Here is a 22253-nt window from a genome sequence, read left to right as displayed (position 1 = left end):
GTCGGTGGTGGAGGGATTGAATGTTTTTAGAAGGGGTAGCAGTGAAATGGGCTGCTTTCTCCTGAGTAGTGTCAAGATTCTTGAGTGTCGTTGGAGCTGCACTCATCCAGGCAAGTGGAGAATATTCCATTGTACTCCTGACCTATGCCTTGTAGATGGACAGGCTTTGGGAGTTTCAGGAGGTGGATTACTCTCTGCAGGATTCCTAGCCTTTTGCCCTGTTCCGGTAACCACAGTATTTTATATGGTTAGTTCAGTTTTGTTTCTGGTCAATGGTAACCTCCAGCGTGTTAGAAGTGGGATATTCAGCAGTGGTATTGTCATTGAATGCCAAGAGGCGATGGTTAAATGCTCTCGTGGAAGATAGTCATTGCCTGGCACATGTGTGGCATGAACGTTACTTGCCACTTGTTAGCCCAAGCCTGGATATTGTCCAGGTCTTGGTGCATTTGAATGTGAACTGTTTCAATATCTGAGGTGTCACAAATGGAGTTGAACATTCTACAGTCATCTTCAAGCATCCTCACTTCAGACCTTCTGATGGAAGGAATGTCATTGATGAAGCAGCTGAAGATGGTTGGACTCTGAACACTACCCTGAGGAACTCCTGCAGTGCTGTCCTAGAGTTGAGATGGTTGACCTCCAACCACCACAACCATTTCCCTTTGTGACAGATATGGCCCCAACCAGTGCAGAATTTTTTCTGATTCCCGTTGACTCAGTTTTGCAGAGACTCCTTGATGCCATACTTGGTCAAATGCTACCTTGGTGTCAAGGGCAGTCACTCACACCTCATGTCTGGCATTCAGCTCTTTTGCCCATGTTTGATCCAAAGCTGTAATGAGGTCAGGAGTCGTGACCCTTCTCAAACCCAAAGTGAGCATCCCATGAGCCAGGTTATTGCTGAAATGGATGTAGACAGATTGAGTGGGAAAGATCCACTTAGATCTTGGACAAACCAGATCTTGTTTAATAGTGAGACGCAAGGAGGAGCAAAGAGATTTCAGTGTCCAATTACATTAGAATGGGGTAGGAACTGGATTTTGTAGTCAGTGATGAATGAACAGTCTTTGCTTTTGTTATGTTTACACTTCCTATGGACGTTTTATGGGGTTTTGCAGTGGAACTTGTGATTAGAAAAGCATTTTGGCATAGTGCCTTCATTTTGGGGTGGTGGTAGTGTTGCAGTACTGTCACGGGACAAGGAATCGAGAGACCCAGTGTAATGCTCTGGTGACCTGAGGTCAAAATCCTACCCTGGCAGACAGTGCAAGTTGAATTAGATAACAATCTGGAATTAAAATCTAATGATGACTTATGCATCCATTGTCGATATTTGTAATTTGGGTCACCTAATGTCCTTTAGGGAAGGACGTTAGCTGGCCTGGCCTACATGTGACTCCAGATGCAAAGCAATGTGATTAACTCTGACATACCTCTAAAATGGTCTAGCAAGCCACTCAGTTCGAGGCCAATGAGGGATGGCAACAAATGCTGACCTCACCAGTGATGCCCACATCCCATGAATGAATAATAAAAAAAACTGTGACCTGCATGAGCAGGATAAGCAATTGTGTATCCCCATAGCTGATCAGATTGAAGAAGCACGTTGGCACAGTGATTAGCACTGATGACTCACAGCGCCAGGAACCTGTGTTCAATTCCTGGCTTGGGTCACCTATCTGTGCGGAGTTAACACATTCTCCCCGTGTCTGTGAGGGTTTTGTCCAAGTGCTCTGGTTTCCTCCCACAGTCCGAAAGACATGCTGGTTAAGTGGCATTGGCCATGCTAAATTCTCCCTCAGTGTACCCGAACGGGTGCTGGAGAGTGATGACTAGGTGACTTTCACAGTAACTTCATTGCAGGGTTAATGTGAGCCTACTTGTGACAAGAGTAAATAAACTTATAACAATAAACGTTAATAGATACAGAGTCTGAACAAGGAAGTTTGGCTGCAATAGTTAATATCAGTGTATGTATGAAATGAGACTTGCAAAAGTTAATTTTCAGTGAAGGAGAAGCTGTTTAAAAGTAAAATAGCATAATTGATTTTAAGAATGTACTTGCATTGGAGTGGGTAACCCTAACAGTTATTTTGTATCTATTATATGACAGCAGCAACATTATTGCAGTCCATGTTTTTAAATGTCAAGTCTCTGGATGAGTTAAGGTTTATTTATTGGTGTCACAAGTAGGCTTACAATTACACTGCAATGAGGTTACTGTGAAAATCTCCTAGTTGCCACACTCTGCTACACCGAGGGAGAATCCAGCATAGCCAATTCACCTAATCTGTACATCTTTGGACTGTGGGAGGAAACCGGAGCGCCGGAAGAAAACCCACGCAGACACAGGGAGAACGTGTAGACTCCACACAGACAATGACCCAAGCCGTGAATTGAACTTGGGTCCCTGGCAGCAGTGTGCCACTGTTACTGTTATAGTAAAATTTCACAATGAGCAGGACAATTCAGATAACAGCTTCCTGATTTCTTTGTTTAACTCCACGAGTTAAATGGGTGGCATGGCAGCACAGTGGTTACGGGTGGCACGGTAGCGCAGTGGTTAATGCTGTTGCTTCACAGCGCCAGGGACCCGGGTTCAATTCCAGCCTCGGGTCATTGTCTATATGGAGTTTGCGTATTGTCCCTGCGACTGCATGGGTTTCCTCCGAGTGCTCTGGTTTCCTCATAGTCAAAAGATGTGCAGGTTAGGTAGATTGGCCATACCAAATTGGCCCTAGTGTCTGGGGGATTAGCAGGGTAAATATGTGGGGTTATGGGGAGAGGGCTTGGGTGGGATTATGGTTGGTGCAGATACGATGGGCTGATTGGCCTCCTTCTGCATTGTAGGGATTTGAAGAAACTATCTGTGTGTGGGTGCTGAAAATTGCAGTCTAATAAGGGTGACTGCTAATTTTGTGGCAGATTTTGCAGTAATGTTACAGTGTGTAGGTATATTGAACAGGGAACCAAGTTAGCAGTGGAGTGTTATCTGGTTTGACATAGTTAAATCTGGCTTTTCAGAAAGTGATTTTGAAATGTTAGATTTGAAAAATCTGAGTTTATAATGATGAGTGGTATAAATATCAAATTAGCAGGCTGTTTTGTGAATCATCCTGGCAGTAAGTAAAAGGTGATGATAAAAGGATGCAGAAGACCATTATAACAGATTTGCCTTTCTGTAGCTTTCACTGCGGCTATTGCGCGTATCACACTTGAAATGCAATATTCAACAACAAATTACAGCTGAAGTGGTAAGAAGTGTGTGGATGACTGAGCCATAAATGAGAATGAAAACAACCAATCAAGAAGTTCAAGCACTCGATAACAGTGAGCAAGTAGCTACCAATGGGTAGGAATAGAAAGGAAACTGAAGAGAGCTCTTCAAATATTTTTTAAAAACTTTCCATTTTGCTTTCTCACTAAACTGAGAAACATAGGTTTAAGCTGAGCATCTTTGATTACAAAAAGATGAAATAATACATAGTTCATGGGAAAACAATTCAGTGAACCATTTTCCTTTGTGTTTAAAATGTCTACAACGTTCTGTGTTAGAGGTGAGTTACTCGTTGGGGCTGCAAATCATAGAAGAGCTCAAAAAGAGTACAAACAATTTCCAGAATACATTATAAAGAAATGGTTAGTACTGTACAAATCCTAGAATCTAGATAAATAAAACCCTTCTTTCAAACTACCTTGTTTTGGAGTTTATGGGCATATTATATGCTCAAATGTGAACCAGGACGTGCGCTTGTAAATCTCTCCCTTTCCGCCAATTCTTCTGTGATGGATAAGGTCTAATAACAGGGGTGAACCAGGATATTAAGCAGACACCTGAATTGTTTCCTTCAAAGCAGGTATCACACAGGGAAACATGAACTTTCCAGGTAGCTTTAAGAGGAAAAGCGATGTAGATAGTTGTAAAAAAAAATGTTTTGGGGCTCGGGGTGTGGGGGGGGGGGGGGATCTCTCTATTTAGAAACACAGGATCCCTACAATGCAAAAGGAGGCCATTCAGTCCATCAAGACTGCAATGACAACAATCCAACCCAGGCCTTATTCCCATCACCCCACGTATTTACCCTGTTAGCCCCCCTGACACTAAGGGGCAGTTTTAAACACCTTTGGACTGTGGGAGGAAAGTGGAGCACCCGGAGGAAAACAATGTGGACATGGGGTGAATGTGCAAACTCTACCCAGACAGTGACCCGAGGCTGGAATTGAGTCTGGGTACCTGGTGCCGTGAGGCAGCAGTGCTAACCACTGTGCCACCATGCTGCCCTTGAGTTGTAGCACCGGAGGTGTCCATCATGGGACTCTAACTCTGGTGATCCAAAGATCAATTTAATTTATTTGTTTTGAAAGAGGACACCTAAAACTGTAGGTAATATCCCAAAGCACAGTGACGTATAGAAAGTAGCTCAGCAAAGAGCAGTAGTGATTATGCCCAAAACGTTGCAGGAAAAATGAATGAAAGACAACATGTTCAAATATTTAAAAAGTGAGATAATGGCTTAGAGAGCAATTTAATAATCAGAGGACGCTTGAGCTTCAATTAAAACTTGGCAATAAAAAGAATTTGTTTTTTTCCCCCAACATTAATTCTAGATCTGGTATTGGCTTTTGAAAATAGCTCATCTTGCTTCAAAGTTGCTGTTTTTTTAAAAAGAGGAGAGCTTTATAGAACTTGAAGAATGAGACTGAAGGTTATAAATCATGAAATGACCTGAACACAAACAGTGAATTGTTATATGAAGGAGCAAGCAGTTGGCTTTTATTTATTCAGTACTTAGCAGCATAAAATGGTGCTCAGACTTTGCTTCAACCTTATCTCTAATTCAGTTTTATTACATTTTTTTTAATATTTGGCAGATGGCATTGTATTCATAGAGGTTCTTTCAACTTATCTACGTATCTTCTGGTCGGCTGAGACAATTGGCATATGACCGCATTCATCAAGTGGGCAGAGTGAATCCATCACCCACTCAGTCAGGTTCCCCACTGGCCCAAGATTCCTGCTTTGTGCTGAGTTGTGAGTTGTGGCAACAGAAATGAAGATCTATAATGGATCTATTTAAATTAAAAAAGCTGCCATTCTAAAAATTCCTGCATGGCCCGGTGGCATAGTGGCTAATGCTGCTGCCTCACAGCTCCAGGAACCTGGGTTCGATTCCCAGCTTGGTTCGCTGTCTGTGTGGAGTTAGACACATGGAAAACGTGCAATGTGAGTTTCCTCCAGGTGCTCTGGTTCCCTCACACGGTCCAAAGATGTGTGGGTTAGATGCATTGGGCATGCTGAATTGTCCCTTAGTGTCAAGGGATGCATGGTTAGAGGGGTTAGCAGGGTAAATACGTGGGGTTACGTGGATAAGACCTAGGTGGACTTGTTGTTGGTGCAGGCTTGATGGGTCAAACTGCCTTGTTCTGAACTGTACGGTTTCTTTCTATACAATAATGTGTCGGTCAGGTTGGCTGTCAGTGGTGCTGCTGTCAAGTTGGGCACTCAATTTTGTGATAATACTGCTGAAGTGGGATGTTTAACATGTACACCAAAGGATTGCACTATCAACACAATGCAATGTGTCCTTTGTCGGGCATTCCATTGTTTCTGAGCATTCATTCGAAGGATAAGTCTGTCAGTAAAAAAAGTTTAACTTTCTGGATTTAAATGAACATGATTTCATGTGGGGTTATTCTCGTTTATAATTTTGGGGATGGGGGGTGGGGTGCAGGACCAAATTATTGTCATAAGGTCACATCAGTGAAGAATGGCGGATGCAGCACTGACCTCTTTCTTGTTCCCCAAAGCCATAACACTTTCCATGTAGAATCTTTCAAATTATAAAAAAAATGCTTCTTACTAATACAAAGGGTCCCAGAGATTAGTTTCATTTTAGTTGGGGGGGAAGGTATGAAGCGTAAGAATTCATTTTTGGGTCATTTCTAACTTACCCTTCAGTATTGCAGACTCTTCTGTCTTGACTTGTGAAATTGAGGGATGTTAAACTATTAAAAATGTATTACTTAGTCACCTTTTTTATCTTACTTTTTGTCTCAGCTTGCCTTCACCCGAGATGGACTCTGTGGACTTTGGAATGAAATGGTCAAAGATGGTGAAATTGTTTATGCTGGCCCTGAAGCAATGCAAAATCTCAATGATTCATTAACATTGAAAGGTAAGACCTTCAGTGTAAAACTAATATTTTTCAAATGACTGTCTGTGGTATGATGCTGCTCGATTTTCAGTTTTCTTTCCTCCACAGATAGGATTTTGGGATTGCTAAACATAGAAAGGTTGCCAATGAAATTGTGCAACATTAAAAATAAGACTGCAGGAATTGGGTAACAAACGTGCTAAAGTCAGATGTGAAATGTCACAATGTTTGTTTTCAGACCGTTGGAAGTTATACAGTGAGGTTCCTTGGGTTGGTCGCACCACTGCTTTCAAATCAAATCAAAATTAAGATATTAATGTTCAAGACTTGCATGCGAGGGGCACAAATTGAAAATTTGCACCTGCCACAAAACTCGGCGATACTGTGGACTATGAGGAAGGTAATGGTATACTTCAGGAGGACATAGATATGTTGGTACATTGGGTAGACACATGGCAGACGAAACCCAGTTCAGAAAAGTATGAAATGATACATTTTGGAAGGAGGTGTGAGAATAAGTGATATGAAATAAAGCGTACAATACTAAAGGAGAAGGAACACTGCTACCTAAGGGTATATGTGTATAAAGCATGGAACTGGCACTAGTTAAATGTGCGGGATTCTGGGCTTAATATATTAGGACATAGTGTATGAAAGCAAGGTGAACCTTTCATAAAACACTGATATGGTCTCAATTGAAATATTATGTCCATTTCTGGGCACCGTTATCTAAAAGGTTATGAAGGCATCCGAATGGGTGCAGAAAAGATTTGCAAGAATGTTAGTAGAAATGAGGGACTTTGGATATGTGGATAAATTGAAGAAACTGGGCCTTTTCTCTTTGGAGAAGAGATGGCTAAGAGGGGTTTGATAGAAGTGTTCATTTTTTTGTTTGTTCATTTGCAGGATGTGGGTGTTGCTGGCTAGACGAGCATTCATTGCCCATCCCTAATTGCCCTTGACAAAATGGTGGTGAGCTGTGGCCTTGAACTGCTGCCATGTGGCGTAGGTACACCACAGTGCTGTTAGGGAGGGTTTTCCAAGATTTTGACTCAGTGGCAATGAAGGAATGGTGATTCTAGTTCCAAGTCAGGATACTGTGTGGCTTGGAGAAGAACTTGCAGGTGGTGGTGTTCCCAAGTATTTGCTGCTCTTGTCCTAGGTGGTAGAGGTTGGGAGTTTGAAGATGCTGTCAAAGGAGCCTTGGTGAGTTGCTGCAGTGCATATTGGAGATGATGTACACTGCTGCCACTGTGCATTAGTGTGGAGGGAGTGAATGTTTAAGATGGTGGATATGGTGTCAATCATGTGGGCTACTTTGCCTTGAATGGTGTTGATCTTCTTAGGTTGTTGGAGCTGCACTCATTTAGGTAAGTGGAGGATCATCTATCACACTCCTGACTTCTGCCTTATAAATGGTGGGCAAGCTTGGGAGTCAGGAGGTCCGTTACTTGCTGCAGAATTCCCAGTCTCTGACCTGTCCTTGTAGTCACAGAATTTATATGGCTGGGCTCATTCAGTTTCTGACCAGTGGCAGCTGCCAGGATGTTGATGGTGGGGGATTCAGCGATGAATATTTAATATCTAAGGGGGTGGATAGATTTTCTCTTGTCGGAACTGGTTATTGCCCTGATTGTTGTGTGGTGTGAATGTTACTTGCCTCTTACCAACCCAAATACGAATATTGTCTTGGTCTTGCTGCATTTAGATATGGACTGCTTCAATAGAATATAAGAGCTGGAGTCTAATGTTGCAGTTGTACAGAACGTTGGTTAGGCCGCATTTGGAGTACTGCGTCCAGTTCTGGTCGCCTTACTACCAGAAGGACGTGGAGACTCTGGAGAGAGTGCAGAGGAGGTTTACCAGGATGTTGCCTGGTATGGAAGGACTGGGGTATGAGGAAAGATTGAAGAAATTGGGGCTCTTTTCCCTTGAAAGATGCCGACTGAGGGGGGACCTAATAGAGGTATATAAGATTATGAAGGGTATAGAGAGAGTGAACAGAGGTAAGCTATTTCCTATAATACAGACACATAGGACAAGGGGCCATGGACTTAACATGAGGGGGGAGAGGTACAACAAAAATATTAGAGGGAGGTTTTTCACACAGAGAGTAGTGGGGGTATGGAATGCTCTTCCAAGTGAGGTGGTGGAGGCAAACACGCTAGAGTCCCTTAAGAGTAACTTAGACAGGCACATGACTGAGTTGGAGATGGGTGGATACAGGAGATACTTTTAAATAAAGGTCATTAGCATTGGGGCGTCCCTGGTAATGTAAATGGGTATAGTATGATAATAATGTTTTTTCTCTTTTCATTCACAGGTTTTAAGTCGGTCCACCTCGTGTCCAACGAGGGGCATACACACGATGGGTCATACTGGGGCTGCTCTTGGTTGTTCGAGATTGGCCTAGTGCTTCATGTCGTTAGTGTGTGCCTAAACTGGACAAGATACTGGGCAAGACGACAGCTCAGTGACTATCGCTGATTGCTGTGCAGACACATGGATTTGGGCCGGTGTCTGTGGGAGTTTGCGCATTCTCCCCGTGCTTGCGTGGGTTTTCTCCGGGTGCTCCGGTTTCCTCCCACACCCCAAAGATGTGCTGTTAGGCTGATTGGCAGAAATAAATTGTCCCTAAATCAGTTTCCCTCAATCTGGATGGCCATAAAACAATAGACAGGGGTCGTGGGTAGAGAGGTGGACTGGTGGTGTTGAGATGGCGGCGTGGGCTCGTTGGGCCAAAGGGCCTGTTTCCCGGGCTGATTTTTGTCCTTTGTTCTTTGTTCAATATCTGAGGAGTCATGAGTGGTGCTGAACATTGTACAATAATCAGCAAACATTCCCACTTCTGAAATTTTAATGGAGGGAAGATCAGTGAGGCAGTAGAAGATGTTTGGACCTGGGATACTACCCAAAGGAACTTTTACAATGATTTCCAGGGACTGAGGTGATTGATCTCCAACAACCACACGTATCTTCCTTTTATGATAGGTTTGACTCCCACCCCCAATTTCACTTGACGCCAGTTTTCCTCTGGCTCCTTGATGCCACGCTCAGTCAAATACTGCCTTGATGTCAATGGCATTCACTTCCGTCTGTCTTCTTACATTTAGTTGTTTGTCCATGTTTGGACCAACACTGTAATGAGATCAGGAGCTGAGTGATCCTGAGGAAAACGATGAGGAGTCTGGATAGAGTAGGTAGGGAGAAACTGTCCCCAGTGGTGGAAGGGTCAAGAAACAGAGGGTACCAATTCAAGCAAATGCACAAGAACTAAAAGTCAAATGAGGGAAACCATTTTTAGTGCAGCGAGTGATTCGGATCTGGCATTCTCTGTCTGAGAGTATGGTGGAGTCAGACTCGATCGTGACTTTCCAAATGGTAATTACCCAAATAGAAAAAAAAATTATTGGGCTACAAGGAAAAAGCTGGGAAGAGGGATTAGCTGAGTAGCTCTTGCACAAAATTGGTATGGACAGGTGAACCAAATAGTCGCCTCCTGTGCTGTAACCATTTGATGATTCTAACTTGGTCTTTCAAAAACTAGTTCTTTTCATGTGGGAACAACTGAGATAGCTGTAAAGTACATCTGTCTAAAAGAGCAGATAGATAGTCAAGTCGACTGCTAAATCCCTGTACCGGAGTACGCCAGAGAGACTGTGCTTCTCTTCCCTTGAGACAAAAAGGACTTTGATGCATAACTCTTTTTGCCTTTCTTTTTGGAAGGTGTGAAATTTGTTTTGATTCTTATGCCTTCACTTGGTATTGACAGTATTAAACAACTTAATGATTTGTGCCTTGGCTAGTTCTCAAAGTGCTTATAGGCCCACCTTGAAAAGATTGGAGAAGCATGTGTGACAGTGATTGCAGAAGACACCAAAGTCCAGTTCTGATTGCTCTAGATTATGCTATTGTATAATTAGATACTCAGTAGTGCTGACATACTTCAGACGCTCAGACTATGTACAGGTGTGGCGAGCACCACTGCAACTGAGAGACCTGACAGATTCTGAAGTAGTAACAATGTGTCATTGGCTATTTAAAAGTGAGGTAGCTTATGATATGTGAACCTAGTCCAAACCTTTGTTTTTCCACATCTTGTACCTTTTTGAGATTGTAGGAACTGGCTCAAAGTTGGTTAATATATTAATCAAATTACTCTGCTTCTGGCATGCAAGTCTCAAGCAGCCAGTGAAAACATCAATCTGAACTTAGCTGGTTTGTTGAGATCAGATGCTAGCAGACCTCCTTAACTTTTACTGTATTTTAAACTTGATCTTTTGAACTAATGCTAGTCTTTGGGTTTAAAAGCACTGATTCATTGTCACAAAAATGGGCTGCACCCATTATGTCAATCCATAATAGTAGCACAAGAGGCATGTAGATGGCTCTTTATGTGCTTAAAAGACCTTTGTTGGCAAATGTGCCAGCATGGTGTACTGGTGCCATATTTTTACTTTGTACATGATACCAGATACCCTGTGAATGTAAACCTGGAAGAGCTGCAAAATGCAGCTGTCCCATTGTGACCTAGCTTTAGAATGTGGTAACAGGAGTTTTCAGGGTATCTGAGGTGACTGAGACTTGGGCCATTGCCCTATGAAAAACATCTGAAAGTAATGTGGCCTGCCACAATGCTATTGTTGCAATTGGGAATTCATTGCTGTTGTGCATTCAAGTTGTTCCTCGTTGGACAAGGAACTGACCATGTGACATTCTGATGATGTTCTGTTCACCCATCGATTGAAAAAGGAGGGGTGTTGGTGTGTGGTTGTGGGGTGGTGGGTAGAACACATGGGGTGGTCACTGTCATACATGATAATGGAAATTTTCCTTAAAGCATTTTGCGATGTATGAAAAGTTTAAATGTCAGGAAAGTAAGGGCAAGTATACAAAGCAACTGAGGACAGCCAACTTGTACAAGATGTCAGTGAATAACCAAGGCTGTAAATACCATTTTGTGGGACTCGCACAGCAAGTATGGAGATAACAATATGGCCAACAAATGAAAGAACTTCAGAAGTTATCTTAGCTAGGATTTAGTGTGCATAAAATTACTTATACTCAAGGACTTGATGCCATTTACCCTGCAGAATTTATCCAGAAGTCTAGAAGGTCGTATGAGCCAATGGTTCAGTAACTAGTTAAGATCCAGGTTGATTACCATGATAAAAGGTGAATTACGTGCTCTATTATTGGATCCTGAAACTTAGGTTTGTGTATTTTAGTTTGGAAGGGAGAACTGGTTGAAAAATTAATGTGATATTAGTGGCCTGGCACCACAATTGTTAGTGCTGCTGCCTCAGCACCAGGAACACTGGTTCGATTCCCAGCTTAGGTCACTGTCTGTGCGGAGTCTGCGCATTCTCCCTGTGCCTGCATGGGTTTCCTCCGGCTGTTCCGGTTTCCAAAAGATGTACTGGTTAGGTGGATTGGCCTTCGTGTACCTGAACGGGTGCCAGAGTGTGACGATTTGGAGTTTTTCATAGTAACTTCATTGCAGTGTTAGTGTAAGCCTACTTGTGATGCTAACAAAATATATCTAAACTTTAATTTTTGACAGTTATTTTGGATACCTAATATGTTTTTAGGCAATATAGGCCCTGTTTTAAACCAGTTGCAATCTTTGAGGAAGTGACCAGACAAGTGGGGGTGACAATGCTTTGGTTGATGTTGCATCACTTGCCTCACAAAAACATTTAATGATGAAACATTATTAGCTATTGGTAAAAATTAGATCTCATGAGATAATAATATGCTGCTTAGATTGGATAGTTTTCTGGCTGAAATCATGAAAGCCAAAAATTGTTAATGGAAATTGCTCTTGAAGAAACCAGAAGATGACTGGAGATCCCTACTGATTATCAGTAATTATCTAGAGGAAGCCTTCAATGCAATGAGTCATAAAATCGTGGATGATACAATGAAAGGACCGTAGGCTGTTCTCCCCCATTTTAAGAGAGAGCTGACTGGAGGTGATTTAACCTGAGGGTCACCACAGCTCAGGTGAGGGGCAAGGTTGAGAAAACGGGCCTTCAGGAATAACCTCAACCAGTACGGGAATTAAACTTGCGCTGTTGGCGTCACTCCGCATCACGAGCCAACTGTTTTACCAACTGAGCTAATGAACACAAAGATGTGAATAAAGATTAAATTGCCCCTCTCAATATCTCCTCCAGTGTATCTGCATCAATCTTAGTGTCTTGTCATTTCTGTGTGAAGTGTTGTGGGCATAATGGCACTATATATTGTGAGACACTGCTTCTTACCTGCACAATCCCTCTATGTTTTGTATTTTAAGATTGCATTTTTGAAGAGGAGAATAAGTAAACACGTTTCAAATTGGTTAATCTTAAAGGCTCCTCCTCTTACTTTAGTTATTGTGTTTTGTTATAATCCACTAAACTATGGTGCTTTATTCCACCATCATGTATAGTGAATCTGCAGGTACATTCTGAGCCTTAAAATTTGTTTTTTCTTTCCCCTCCCTACCAGAGGACAATAATGAATGTCAGACTGGATCAAAGAAAGATGAGCAAAACGACAAAGAAAAAAAAGATGAGGAAGAGACACCGACATCCACATATCGAGCCAAATCAATTATTGAGTCGTGGGTTTGGGGCAGACAACCAGGTAATAAACAATCTGTTCTAAAGAAGAGATGTACTAAACTTGAAATATTAACTCTGTCTCTCTCTCCACAGATGTTGCCAGATCTGTAGAGTATTGTCAGCACTTTCTGTTTTTATTTCAAATCGCCAGCATCTGCAGTGTTCTGTTTTTAACTAATAAAAATTTTGAAGGCTCCTCCAGTGCGTACAATACATTCTTAATTATACTAGATATTAATTATACTTGTACATTCAAGTTTTAATGCTTTTGGAGCATGGCATTGCTTTGTGTTTATCCTATATCTCTGTTGCAAACTTATGATCGTGAAATGTCTTGCTAATTTAAGGTCTGCCAGCCGACGGAGTCAGTGTTACTGTGCTCAGAGTTAATTTTTTGCGAATTAAGTTTGAATTTATTCTGAATTTAGAAAGTATATTACTGCGGTTACTTGAATATTTGCAATCCATTACTCTACTTGATCCCGATTCACTATTGAAGAATCAATTTTAAAATGTACTTCTTCCTCTCCTTTACTGTGGAGGCACAGCATGGTGGCACAGTGGTTAGCCTCACAGCACCAGGGATCTGAGTTCAGTTCTGGCCTTGGGTGACTATCTGTGTGGCATTTGCATGTTCCTTGTGTATCTTCGTGGATTTCTTCTGGGTGCCCTGGTTTCCTCCCACAGTCATAAGGATATGTATGTTATGGAGATTGGTGGGGTAAATACGTGGGTTATGAGGCGAGGGCAGGAGGGTAAGATGCTTTGTTGGAAAATTGGTGCAGACTCAAGCGGCCGAATGGCCTCTTCCTGCACCACAAGTGTTCTATTTTTCTATTTTAATTCTGTGGTTTGGGTTTTGAAAAAAACCTAGCATCCCATATCTGTTTTGACAGTTTTAACAGCATGCTCTCTTCGATCGGATTTATACATTGCTTATTGTCCCTGACATGTTGGTGGGTCAGGGCCGAGGAGTACTTCTAACGCTTAGTTGTTAAAACTGCTTATGAGAGAAAAATCGCTTTACAAGAGCGGAGCAGATCTGCAATGTTGATTGCTTCCTCTCTGAGTTATGTGCCTTTGCTAACCCACATGACCGGCAGGCATGAGACGTGTCTTTCTTATTTTGGTTGGATGCCATCTGTTCAGCTGATTTTTGTGACAGGGTTACCCTGGGCAACAGTGTGTCTGGTAAGGTCACTGCTTAGTTCATGAAAACATTGAGATCTTCCAAATGCACTGTGCAGGGCTGATAATGCCGTGGAGCAGCTGCTTGTTGCATAGCCGAAATTGAGTCACAAGACTAGTCTAGCTGACAGATCTGTTAAAAGAACATTAGCACGTGATGGGTGTCAACTTGGTGCTATTGCCAAGTTACTAGCTGTGTACAAATTAACAGAAGACCATAAACTTACATTTTATGCTATGTTATATGCTGTTTAAAAGAAAAAAAAGTTTTCTATACAAGTTAATGCAGTTGGTAGTTTCTGGAGGCAACTCTTTTCTAACCTGATTCCTTTTTATTCATTAGTATTTAAACTTGCTTTTAAAATTCTCATCAGAAGATAAAAGTTCATTTTAAATTCTTAAATTTTGAAGCTAAATACATTCTTATTATGATACAGTTTTGTAATGTTCTTCTTGCATAACAAATTCTTATTGTAGATAAGAATTTCAAGCAGTGTGTCAAGTGTCATACAGGCTAGTTCCTGGAAACTGCATTGCAGCAAAGTTATGACTTGGCTCAGATGTGACAAAGTTGACAGGATTAGGTAGCTGAACTCTGGCCCATTAACACTTAACTATTGAGAAACTGAAGGAACAATTAAGAACCAACATAATATTGTATTTCTGAAATCTATATATATTAAAAAAAGGAGCTTGTAATACAGTGGCATTGTATAATTTTTTTATTCATTCGTGGGACACGGGCATCGCTGGCTGGCCAGCATTTATTGCCCATGCCTAGTTGCCCTTGAGAAGGTGGTGATGAGCTGCCTTCTTGAATCACTGCAGACCACGTACTATGGGTTGACCCACAATGCCATTAGGGAGGAAATTCCAGGATTTTGACCCAACAACTGCAAAGAATGGCGATATATTTCCAAGTCAGGATGGCAAGTGGCCTAGAGGAGATTTTGTTCCCATGTACATTGCTGCCCTTGCCCTTCTAGATGGAAACAGTCATGGCTTTGGAAAATGCTGTCTAAGGATCTTTTTTGGTGAATTGCTACAGTGCATCTCGTAGATATACACACTGCTGCTACTGATTGTTGATGGTGGAGGGATTGAATGTTTGTAGATGTGGTGCCAATCAAACTTTATCCTGGATGGTGTCTTAACTGTCGTTGGAGCTACCCATCTATACAAGTGGGGAGTATTCCATCACACTCCTGACTTTGCCTTGTAGATGGCGGATAGGCTTTGGGGAGTCAGGAGGTGAGTTACTTGCTGCAGTATTCTGAGGCTCTGACCTGTTCTTGTAGCCACTGTGTTTATTTGGTGAGTCCAGTTGAGTTTCAGGTCAACGGTAACCCCAAGAATGTTGATGGTGGAGGATTCGGTGATGGTTACACCATTGAATGTCAAGGGGTGGATATTGGGTGTCTCTTATTGGTGATAGTCATTGCCTGACATTTGTGTGGCGCGAATGTTACTTGCCACTTGTCAGCCTAAACCTGGATATTGTGCAGACCTTGTTGTATTTGAACATGGACTGCTTCAATATCTGAGGAGTTGCGAATGGTGCTGAATGTCATGCAATCATTGACAAATGTCCCCCCTTCTGATCTTGTGATGGAGGGAAGGTTATTGATGAAGCAGTTCAAGATTGTTGGGCCTAGGACGCTATGCTAAGGGATTCCTGCAGAGATGTCCTGGAGCTGAGATGACTGACCCTCCACAACCATCTTCCTATGTACCAGGTACTCCAACCAGCAGAGCGTTTTCCCCCTGATACCCATTGATTTCAGTTTTGCTAGGGATCCTTGATGCCATACTCGGTCAAATGCAACCTTGATGTCAAGGGCTGCCACTTTCACCTCACCTCTTGAATTCAGCTCTTTCATCCATGTTTGAACCAAGGCTGTACTGAAGTCAGGAGTTGAGTGACCCTGGCAAAACCCAAACTGGGCGTCGCTGAGCAGTTGCTGCTTGATAGCACCTTCTAACATGTTACTGATATTGGAGAAATGAACTCCTGTTTATAGATTGAATCGGTAGTTCCGATAGGTACAAGTTACTGAATGAACAAGAGTAATGTGATTTGTAAATGACACTCTGTCTGGCAAACCTTTCTGATTCATAGAATTGGTATGGCACAGAAGGAGGCCATTTGGCTTATTGTGAATGCACTGACTTTCTGAATGAGCAGCTCACCTAGTCCCATTCTCCAGCCTTCTCACTCTAACCCTGCATGTTCATTCTTTTCAAATAATAACCTTGCCTCTACCACACTTGAGGCAGAGCATTGCCAATTCAACCATTTTGCATGAAAAATTTTTCCTTAATATTAATATTATTTCTTGCTTAATAAAAGCAAATTACTGTGGATGCTGAAATCTCAAACCAGAAGAGAAAATGCTTTTACAAAAGGTCATCTGGACTTGAAGTGTCAGTTCTTTTCCTACAGATGCTACCAGACCTGCTGAGATTTTCCAGTATTTTCCCTTTTGATTACTTCTTGTGAATTACGTGAAATGTATGCCCCGTTTTTCTGGACCCTATCTACTCTGTCCAGACTCTGCATGATTTTGAACACCTCGATAAATCTTATTTTGACCAAGGAAAACATTCTCCTCCGATCTGTCTTGATAACTGAAGATCCTTATCCCAGTAAAAGCAATTATTATTGTAAACCTTTCTGCACTCTGTCCACTCCCTTCACATCCTATCAGTTGATAATTAAGTTGTTCTTCCTCATTACCGAAAATTCAACTTGGCAACATTTTTCTTCTTTTGTTCGAGCTGGAACTCTTCCTCCCAATCTTCTCACTCTGCCCTTCCTCAGTATGATGTTTCTCTCTCTTTTTTTTGTTCTGCTTCATTTCACTTTATTCCCCTTCTCTATCTGTGTCTGTCTTCTCCTCTTTGCTCCAGTTTGCTGACAATTTTGGGGAATTTGTCTTTTGATCTTTTCTGTCCTCCTTTCTTAGCACCTCATACCATCTCATCCTCTCATTTCTTTCTGTCCTCTTCTCTATTTTACCCATTTTCCTATCTTGCTCATCTCGGTCTCTTATCCCTCTGGTTCTCTTTTTCCTCTTAATCCCCTCTTTTTTTCAAAGTTGTCCGCCATTGTGAGCCTGAAATTCAAATTTTTTATTATTCCAATATACAATTGAAATAAATAAGATGTATCTATTTGCTGCTTATTTTAATTTTTGCTTATTTAGTGTAACCTTATTCTTACTATTCTGTACTTCACACTTCAAAAAGTGCTTTATTTGATATAGTATGTAATACCAGCCAAAGAAAGGAACAGGTAGGTGGTTGCTGTGTCCTGGTCCAGAAGAGAACTGGGAAGCTTCTTCCGAGTCGAGGGGGAACAGGAATGAAGTTTGTGAGAATTGGTCCCTGGTTAGTGGGGAAACAATGGCTGGAATTTTACCGCCATGTGCACCCCAGAATCGGGGAGGGCGTGGCTCACAGAATGGAATTCTCTGTTGGTCTTGGGTTGGATTTTACGAGCCTCGCCCGAGCTCCAGCTCCTAATTTACATATTCATAGAATCATACAATGCAGAAGAGGCTTTTCGGCCCATCAATCCTGCACCAGCTGATCAGAAACACCTCCTGTCCCTCACCTTGAACCTATGTCCTCTCATGACTGACCCTTCAACTAAGGGGAACAGCTGCTCCCTATCCACCCTGTCCATGCCCCTCATAATCTTGTAAACCTCGATTAGGTCACCCCTCAGTCTCCTCTGCTCTGATGAAATCAACCCAAGCCTACCCAACCTGTCTTCATAATTTAAATCCTGGTGAATCTCCTTTGCACCCCCTCCAGTGCAATCTCATCCTTTTCATATATACTTCAGAGTCCTATGGATTCAGATTTGTATCCTTGTGCCCGATTCTCAAATGTGCTAGATATTATTGAAGGTATCTGTCAATTTGGAATGATGCATATTCAAAGCATCACTTAAAGTTTTGAGTGGAGGCAGGGAATGAGGGGGAGAAAATTATTTTTCTGTCTTGGTTTGTCCTGGGTATTCTTTTCTTAGTAAAAAGTCTGACAACACCAGGTTTAAGTCCAACCGATTTATTTGATAGTACACTCACTAGCTTTCGGGTTAGTTCCTTCGTCAGGACTAACACGAAAGCTAGTGAGTGTACTATCAAATAAATCGGTTGGACTTAAACCTGGTGTTGTCAGACTTTTTACTGTGCTTACCCCAGTCCAACGCCGGCATATCCACATCATATTCTTCTCCTGGATGAACATGAAATAGGTTATTGGAACAACCTGTAGTGTTACTCTTATGTCAGGCAGCGTTTGGTTGTAAAGCTTTTGTAGGGAAGGATGCAATAGAATAACCTAGTGAAAATTTTGTACTTTAATATCTCATTCTACAAGAAATGCTCATCTCCATTTGTAATTTACAATGATCTCATTCTACAAAATATACTGATCTCCCATTGTTATTTGCGATGATTTTTCTTTTATTTCTTGGAAGTAATGACTATGATTGAATTTTCTTTGTAGATGTGAGCGAATTGAAAGAATGTCTACATGTACTTGTGAAGGAGCAGCAGACGATTGCTGCACAAGCTGCAACCACAACACTCTCCGGGATAAGACTGAAGCAGAGATTGGCAGTGCTTGAACGATACTTCATTGCACTGAGTAGAAGCGTACTCTTGGAACAAACAAATGTTAAATGGAAGAGCATTAATGTACCTATGCCCGTTGCAGACAAAAAAAGGTATATTTCAGGGCTAACATAGTCTCAATCTTACGGAAAAGAAGGGACAGTCTATTTAGCTGCATTTGTTGCTAACCCCCTTGCTCATGCTAGCTCTGAGCCCACATCATTGTCTCCAGTTTTCTCATTTTGTTTTGCAGCTTACCTTGTTCATGAGATTCACCATTGTTCCCTTTACTCTGTTCCCTCTAAACCTTTCACCATCCTGTTTCTCATTCTGGCTCCCATGTGAGTTGGTGTTACAGATAATTCCCTCTCATCCAGAACTGACCCCCTCATTCAGAAATTTAGAACATAGAACATTACAGCGCAGTATAGGCCCTTCGGCCCTCGATGTTGCGCCGACCAGTGGAACCAATCTAATGACCCTCTAACCTAAACTATTTCAATGCTATCCATATGCCTATCCACTGACCATTTGAACGCCTTTAAAGTTGGCGAGTCCACAACTGCTGCAGGCAGGGCATTCCACGCCCTTACTACCCTCTGAGTAAAGAACCTACCTCTGACATCCATCCTATAATTATCATCCCTTAATTTAAAGCTGTGTCCCCTCGTGTTAGCCATCACCATCCAAGGAAAAAGGCTCTCACTATTCACCCTATCTAACCCTCTGATCATCCTGTATGCCTCAATTAGGTCACCTCTCAACCTCCTTCTTTCTAACGAAAACAACATCAAGCCCCTCAGCCTTTCCTCATAAGACCTTCCAACCATACCAGGCAACATCCTGGTAAACCTCCTCTGCACCCTTTCCAATGCCTCCACATTTTTCTTATAATGCAGCGACCAGAACAGTATGCAATAGTCCAAGTGCGGCTGCACCAGAGTTTTGTACAGTTGCAACATGACCTCACGGCCCCGAAATTCAATCCCTCTACCGATAAAAGCTAACGCACTGTACGTCTTCTTAACAACCTTATCAACTTGGGTGCCATCTTTCAGGGATCTGTGCACATGTACACTGAGATCTCTCTGCTTGTCGACACCACCAAGAGTCCTTCCATTAGCCCTATATTCTGTACTCCTGTTACTCTTACCAAAGTGAATCACCTCACACTTTTCCACATTAAACTCCATATGCCACCTCTCAGCCCAGCTCTGCAGCTTATCTATGTCCCTCTGCAAACTGTAGCATCCATCCTCGCTGTCTACAATGCTTGTTGTTATCTTCTTCCTCTTGATCCTTGTGTCCTTTCAGTGTCTGCATGGGTTTCCTCTGGGTGCTCTGCTTTCCTTTCACTCGCCAAAGATGTGGAGGTTAGGTTGATTGGTCATGCTAAATTGCCCATTAGTGTAGGGGTGTTAGCAGGGTAAATATGTTGGGTTATAGGGGTATGGCCTGGGTGGGATTATTGTTGGTGCAGGCTTGATGGGCTGAATGATCTCCTTCTGTACTGTAGAGATTCTATGATCCATAAGTTATCTCATCATCTCTAATCTCTCTTTCTTTTGTTGAGTCTTTGTTGCCTCAAATATGTATCCATCTCCCTATAACTTCACCTTTTGAATCTTTCCAATCAGGCTTTGAGCCTTGACCCAACACAGGGTCACAAATGCACTGACTGTGGTCACAGTATACCATTCCACCTTGACCTGTCTGCAGCTTTGGCGCATTTGATCCCACCAGCATTTTTCAGTACTCCCCCCCCCCCCCCCCCCCCCCCCCCTCGCCAATAGTACTGTTCTGGTTGATTCCATTCTTAGCTATCTGAACACAGCCAGAACATCAAGGCTCCGCTTTCAAATCTTGCATTAATGTCTTTTGGAGTTTCCTAAGCATTTGTTGTTCCCCCATTCCTCTTCCTCGGCTATATGTCCCTTGAGGACATTATCTGTAAACATGGAGTCAGCTTTCATATGTTTGTTGACAAAACCCAATTCTACCTTTCCACCATTGCTGTTGATCTTTTTACTGGCTCTATCTAACATCCAGTATTTTGAAAAAAATACAAATTAAGTATTATTTGATTTATATCTTTAATTTCAAATTCACTGCTACTTACACAGACAGAAAGATGTTTGAAGTTGGATTGTTTTCCACTATTCCCATTTGATTCTAGACCTTCGGTTAACCCCTGGGAAAAGCCAATGTTGCCTACATTATACAGATGGAGGGTCATTTTTAACCTTGTTAACTTGGATTTCCATTGGAAATTAAATTTAAATTTCATATTTCAATGGAATTAAAATTGAGAGTTCTAAAATGAGCTGCTGACTTTCCTATTTGTCTGTTTTATTCTCTTTTGAACTCTTCTGCTTTGCTGATGGTTGAAATGTCTGTACTGCTGAAAATATGGCCGTACAGCCATCTGCAGGTCAGCACTTGTGAACTGAATTTGCATAAGATTAATTGCAAAGCCAGATGCACATTGCACCTCCAATTGCCTTACATTGAGTTGGAGTAGGACTGAGAGTTTGTATCAGTGCCATTAGTTAAAGGGTCTTTGGATTTTTAAAAGATGTGTTTGCAAATAGTTGGGTATAATGTTGATTCTTTCCTTTTGAGAATTTGTACACAAATATTGTTCATAGTTTCAAATGTTTCAGGCTGAAGTAGCTGTATTACTAGTTTAAATTTGCAGGTACAGTTTTAAAAATTCATTATTGGGGTGTGGGAATCTTTAGAAGGAAATGCATTCATTGCTCATCCCTAGTTGCCCTGTTTATGGCCTCTGAGTGCCTTGCTAGGCTAATTTAATGGACTATTCAGAGTCAACTATGTTGAGCTGAGACTGGAGCTACATCCAGGCCAGGACGACAGATTTCTTCCCCAAAAAAAATTAGTGAACCAATTACAACAATTTGCAAAGAAGGTAACATTCGAATAAGAGACCAAGAACAGAATAAAAGAAAATTAAAAGTAACGTTGAAAAAAAAATAAAGCAGAGCAATGAAATGAACTAAACTTAATAAAAACTATTTTTGTCTAGCTAACCTGATTTATACATTATAAAAACCCATTAGAACGCTTTGCCTAATGTATTGTTAGGTTCTACAGAACGGATGAATCTGTTTTTTTAGTCTAAACATTAGCTGAAATCATTTGGGATATTACGGTTGACCTTCATGGTTTCCAGGTTATAAAGTAGAAAATTGGCCAGGGTTCTTTTCCTGATTGTTACCATGACTGATAAAAAGGGGGTATGGAGCGTGATGGTTTCAGATTAACGTAGCCTCAGATTTATTAGTGAAGCGCTGCATCGTAGGGTGGCAGGCTGATATTCTAACTAAGTTTACATGCGATAAAAGGCCATGTTAAATAATGGAGGCCAGTTGCTCTTTGATGGGGAGTACCATTGACACTCATGGAACTATACTGCCATGAAAAGCTGGTGCGTTTTAGGAGGCAATTGAAGGAAAAAATGGCTTAATTTGCTTTGATGCCAAACATTTAAAAATTTTTGTGCATGTTGCCACTTGTCATTTTAACTTTTTTTTAATATTAGTTCTAGGCCAGTTGGGAAAGGTGTTGAAGGACTTGCCAGAGTTGGATCTAGAGCAGCACTATCGTTTGCCTTTGCATTCCTTCGTAGAGCTTGGAGATCAGGTAAGGGC

At 41.7% G+C, this 22253-nt stretch overlaps 1 protein-coding gene across 10 annotated transcripts in view; it reads left to right on the top strand.

Moving 5' to 3' along the window:
* Window positions 1-22253, top strand: part of herc2 (HECT and RLD domain containing E3 ubiquitin protein ligase 2) — a 225243-nt gene that overhangs the window by 19594 nt on the left and 183396 nt on the right. For all 10 annotated transcript variants that reach the window (XM_080197615.1, XM_080197614.1, XM_080197610.1 and 7 more), the window contains exons 2-5: window positions 6062-6179; window positions 12654-12791; window positions 18476-18695; window positions 22145-22245. In XM_080197615.1, coding sequence (XP_080053741.1) covers window positions 6062-6179; window positions 12654-12791; window positions 18476-18695; window positions 22145-22245 — 577 coding nt within the window. The remainder of the gene's footprint in view (window positions 1-6061; window positions 6180-12653; window positions 12792-18475; window positions 18696-22144; window positions 22246-22253) is intronic.

This window comes from Carcharhinus amblyrhynchos, chromosome 10, assembly GCF_965287045.1.
Source record: "Carcharhinus amblyrhynchos chromosome 10, sCarAmb.v2.hapA, whole genome shotgun sequence".
In the NCBI taxonomy this organism is placed as follows: Eukaryota; Metazoa; Chordata; class Chondrichthyes; order Carcharhiniformes; family Carcharhinidae; genus Carcharhinus; species Carcharhinus amblyrhynchos.
The sequence above is the reverse complement of the archived record's forward strand: the minus strand, read 5'-3'. Positions and strand labels throughout refer to the sequence as shown.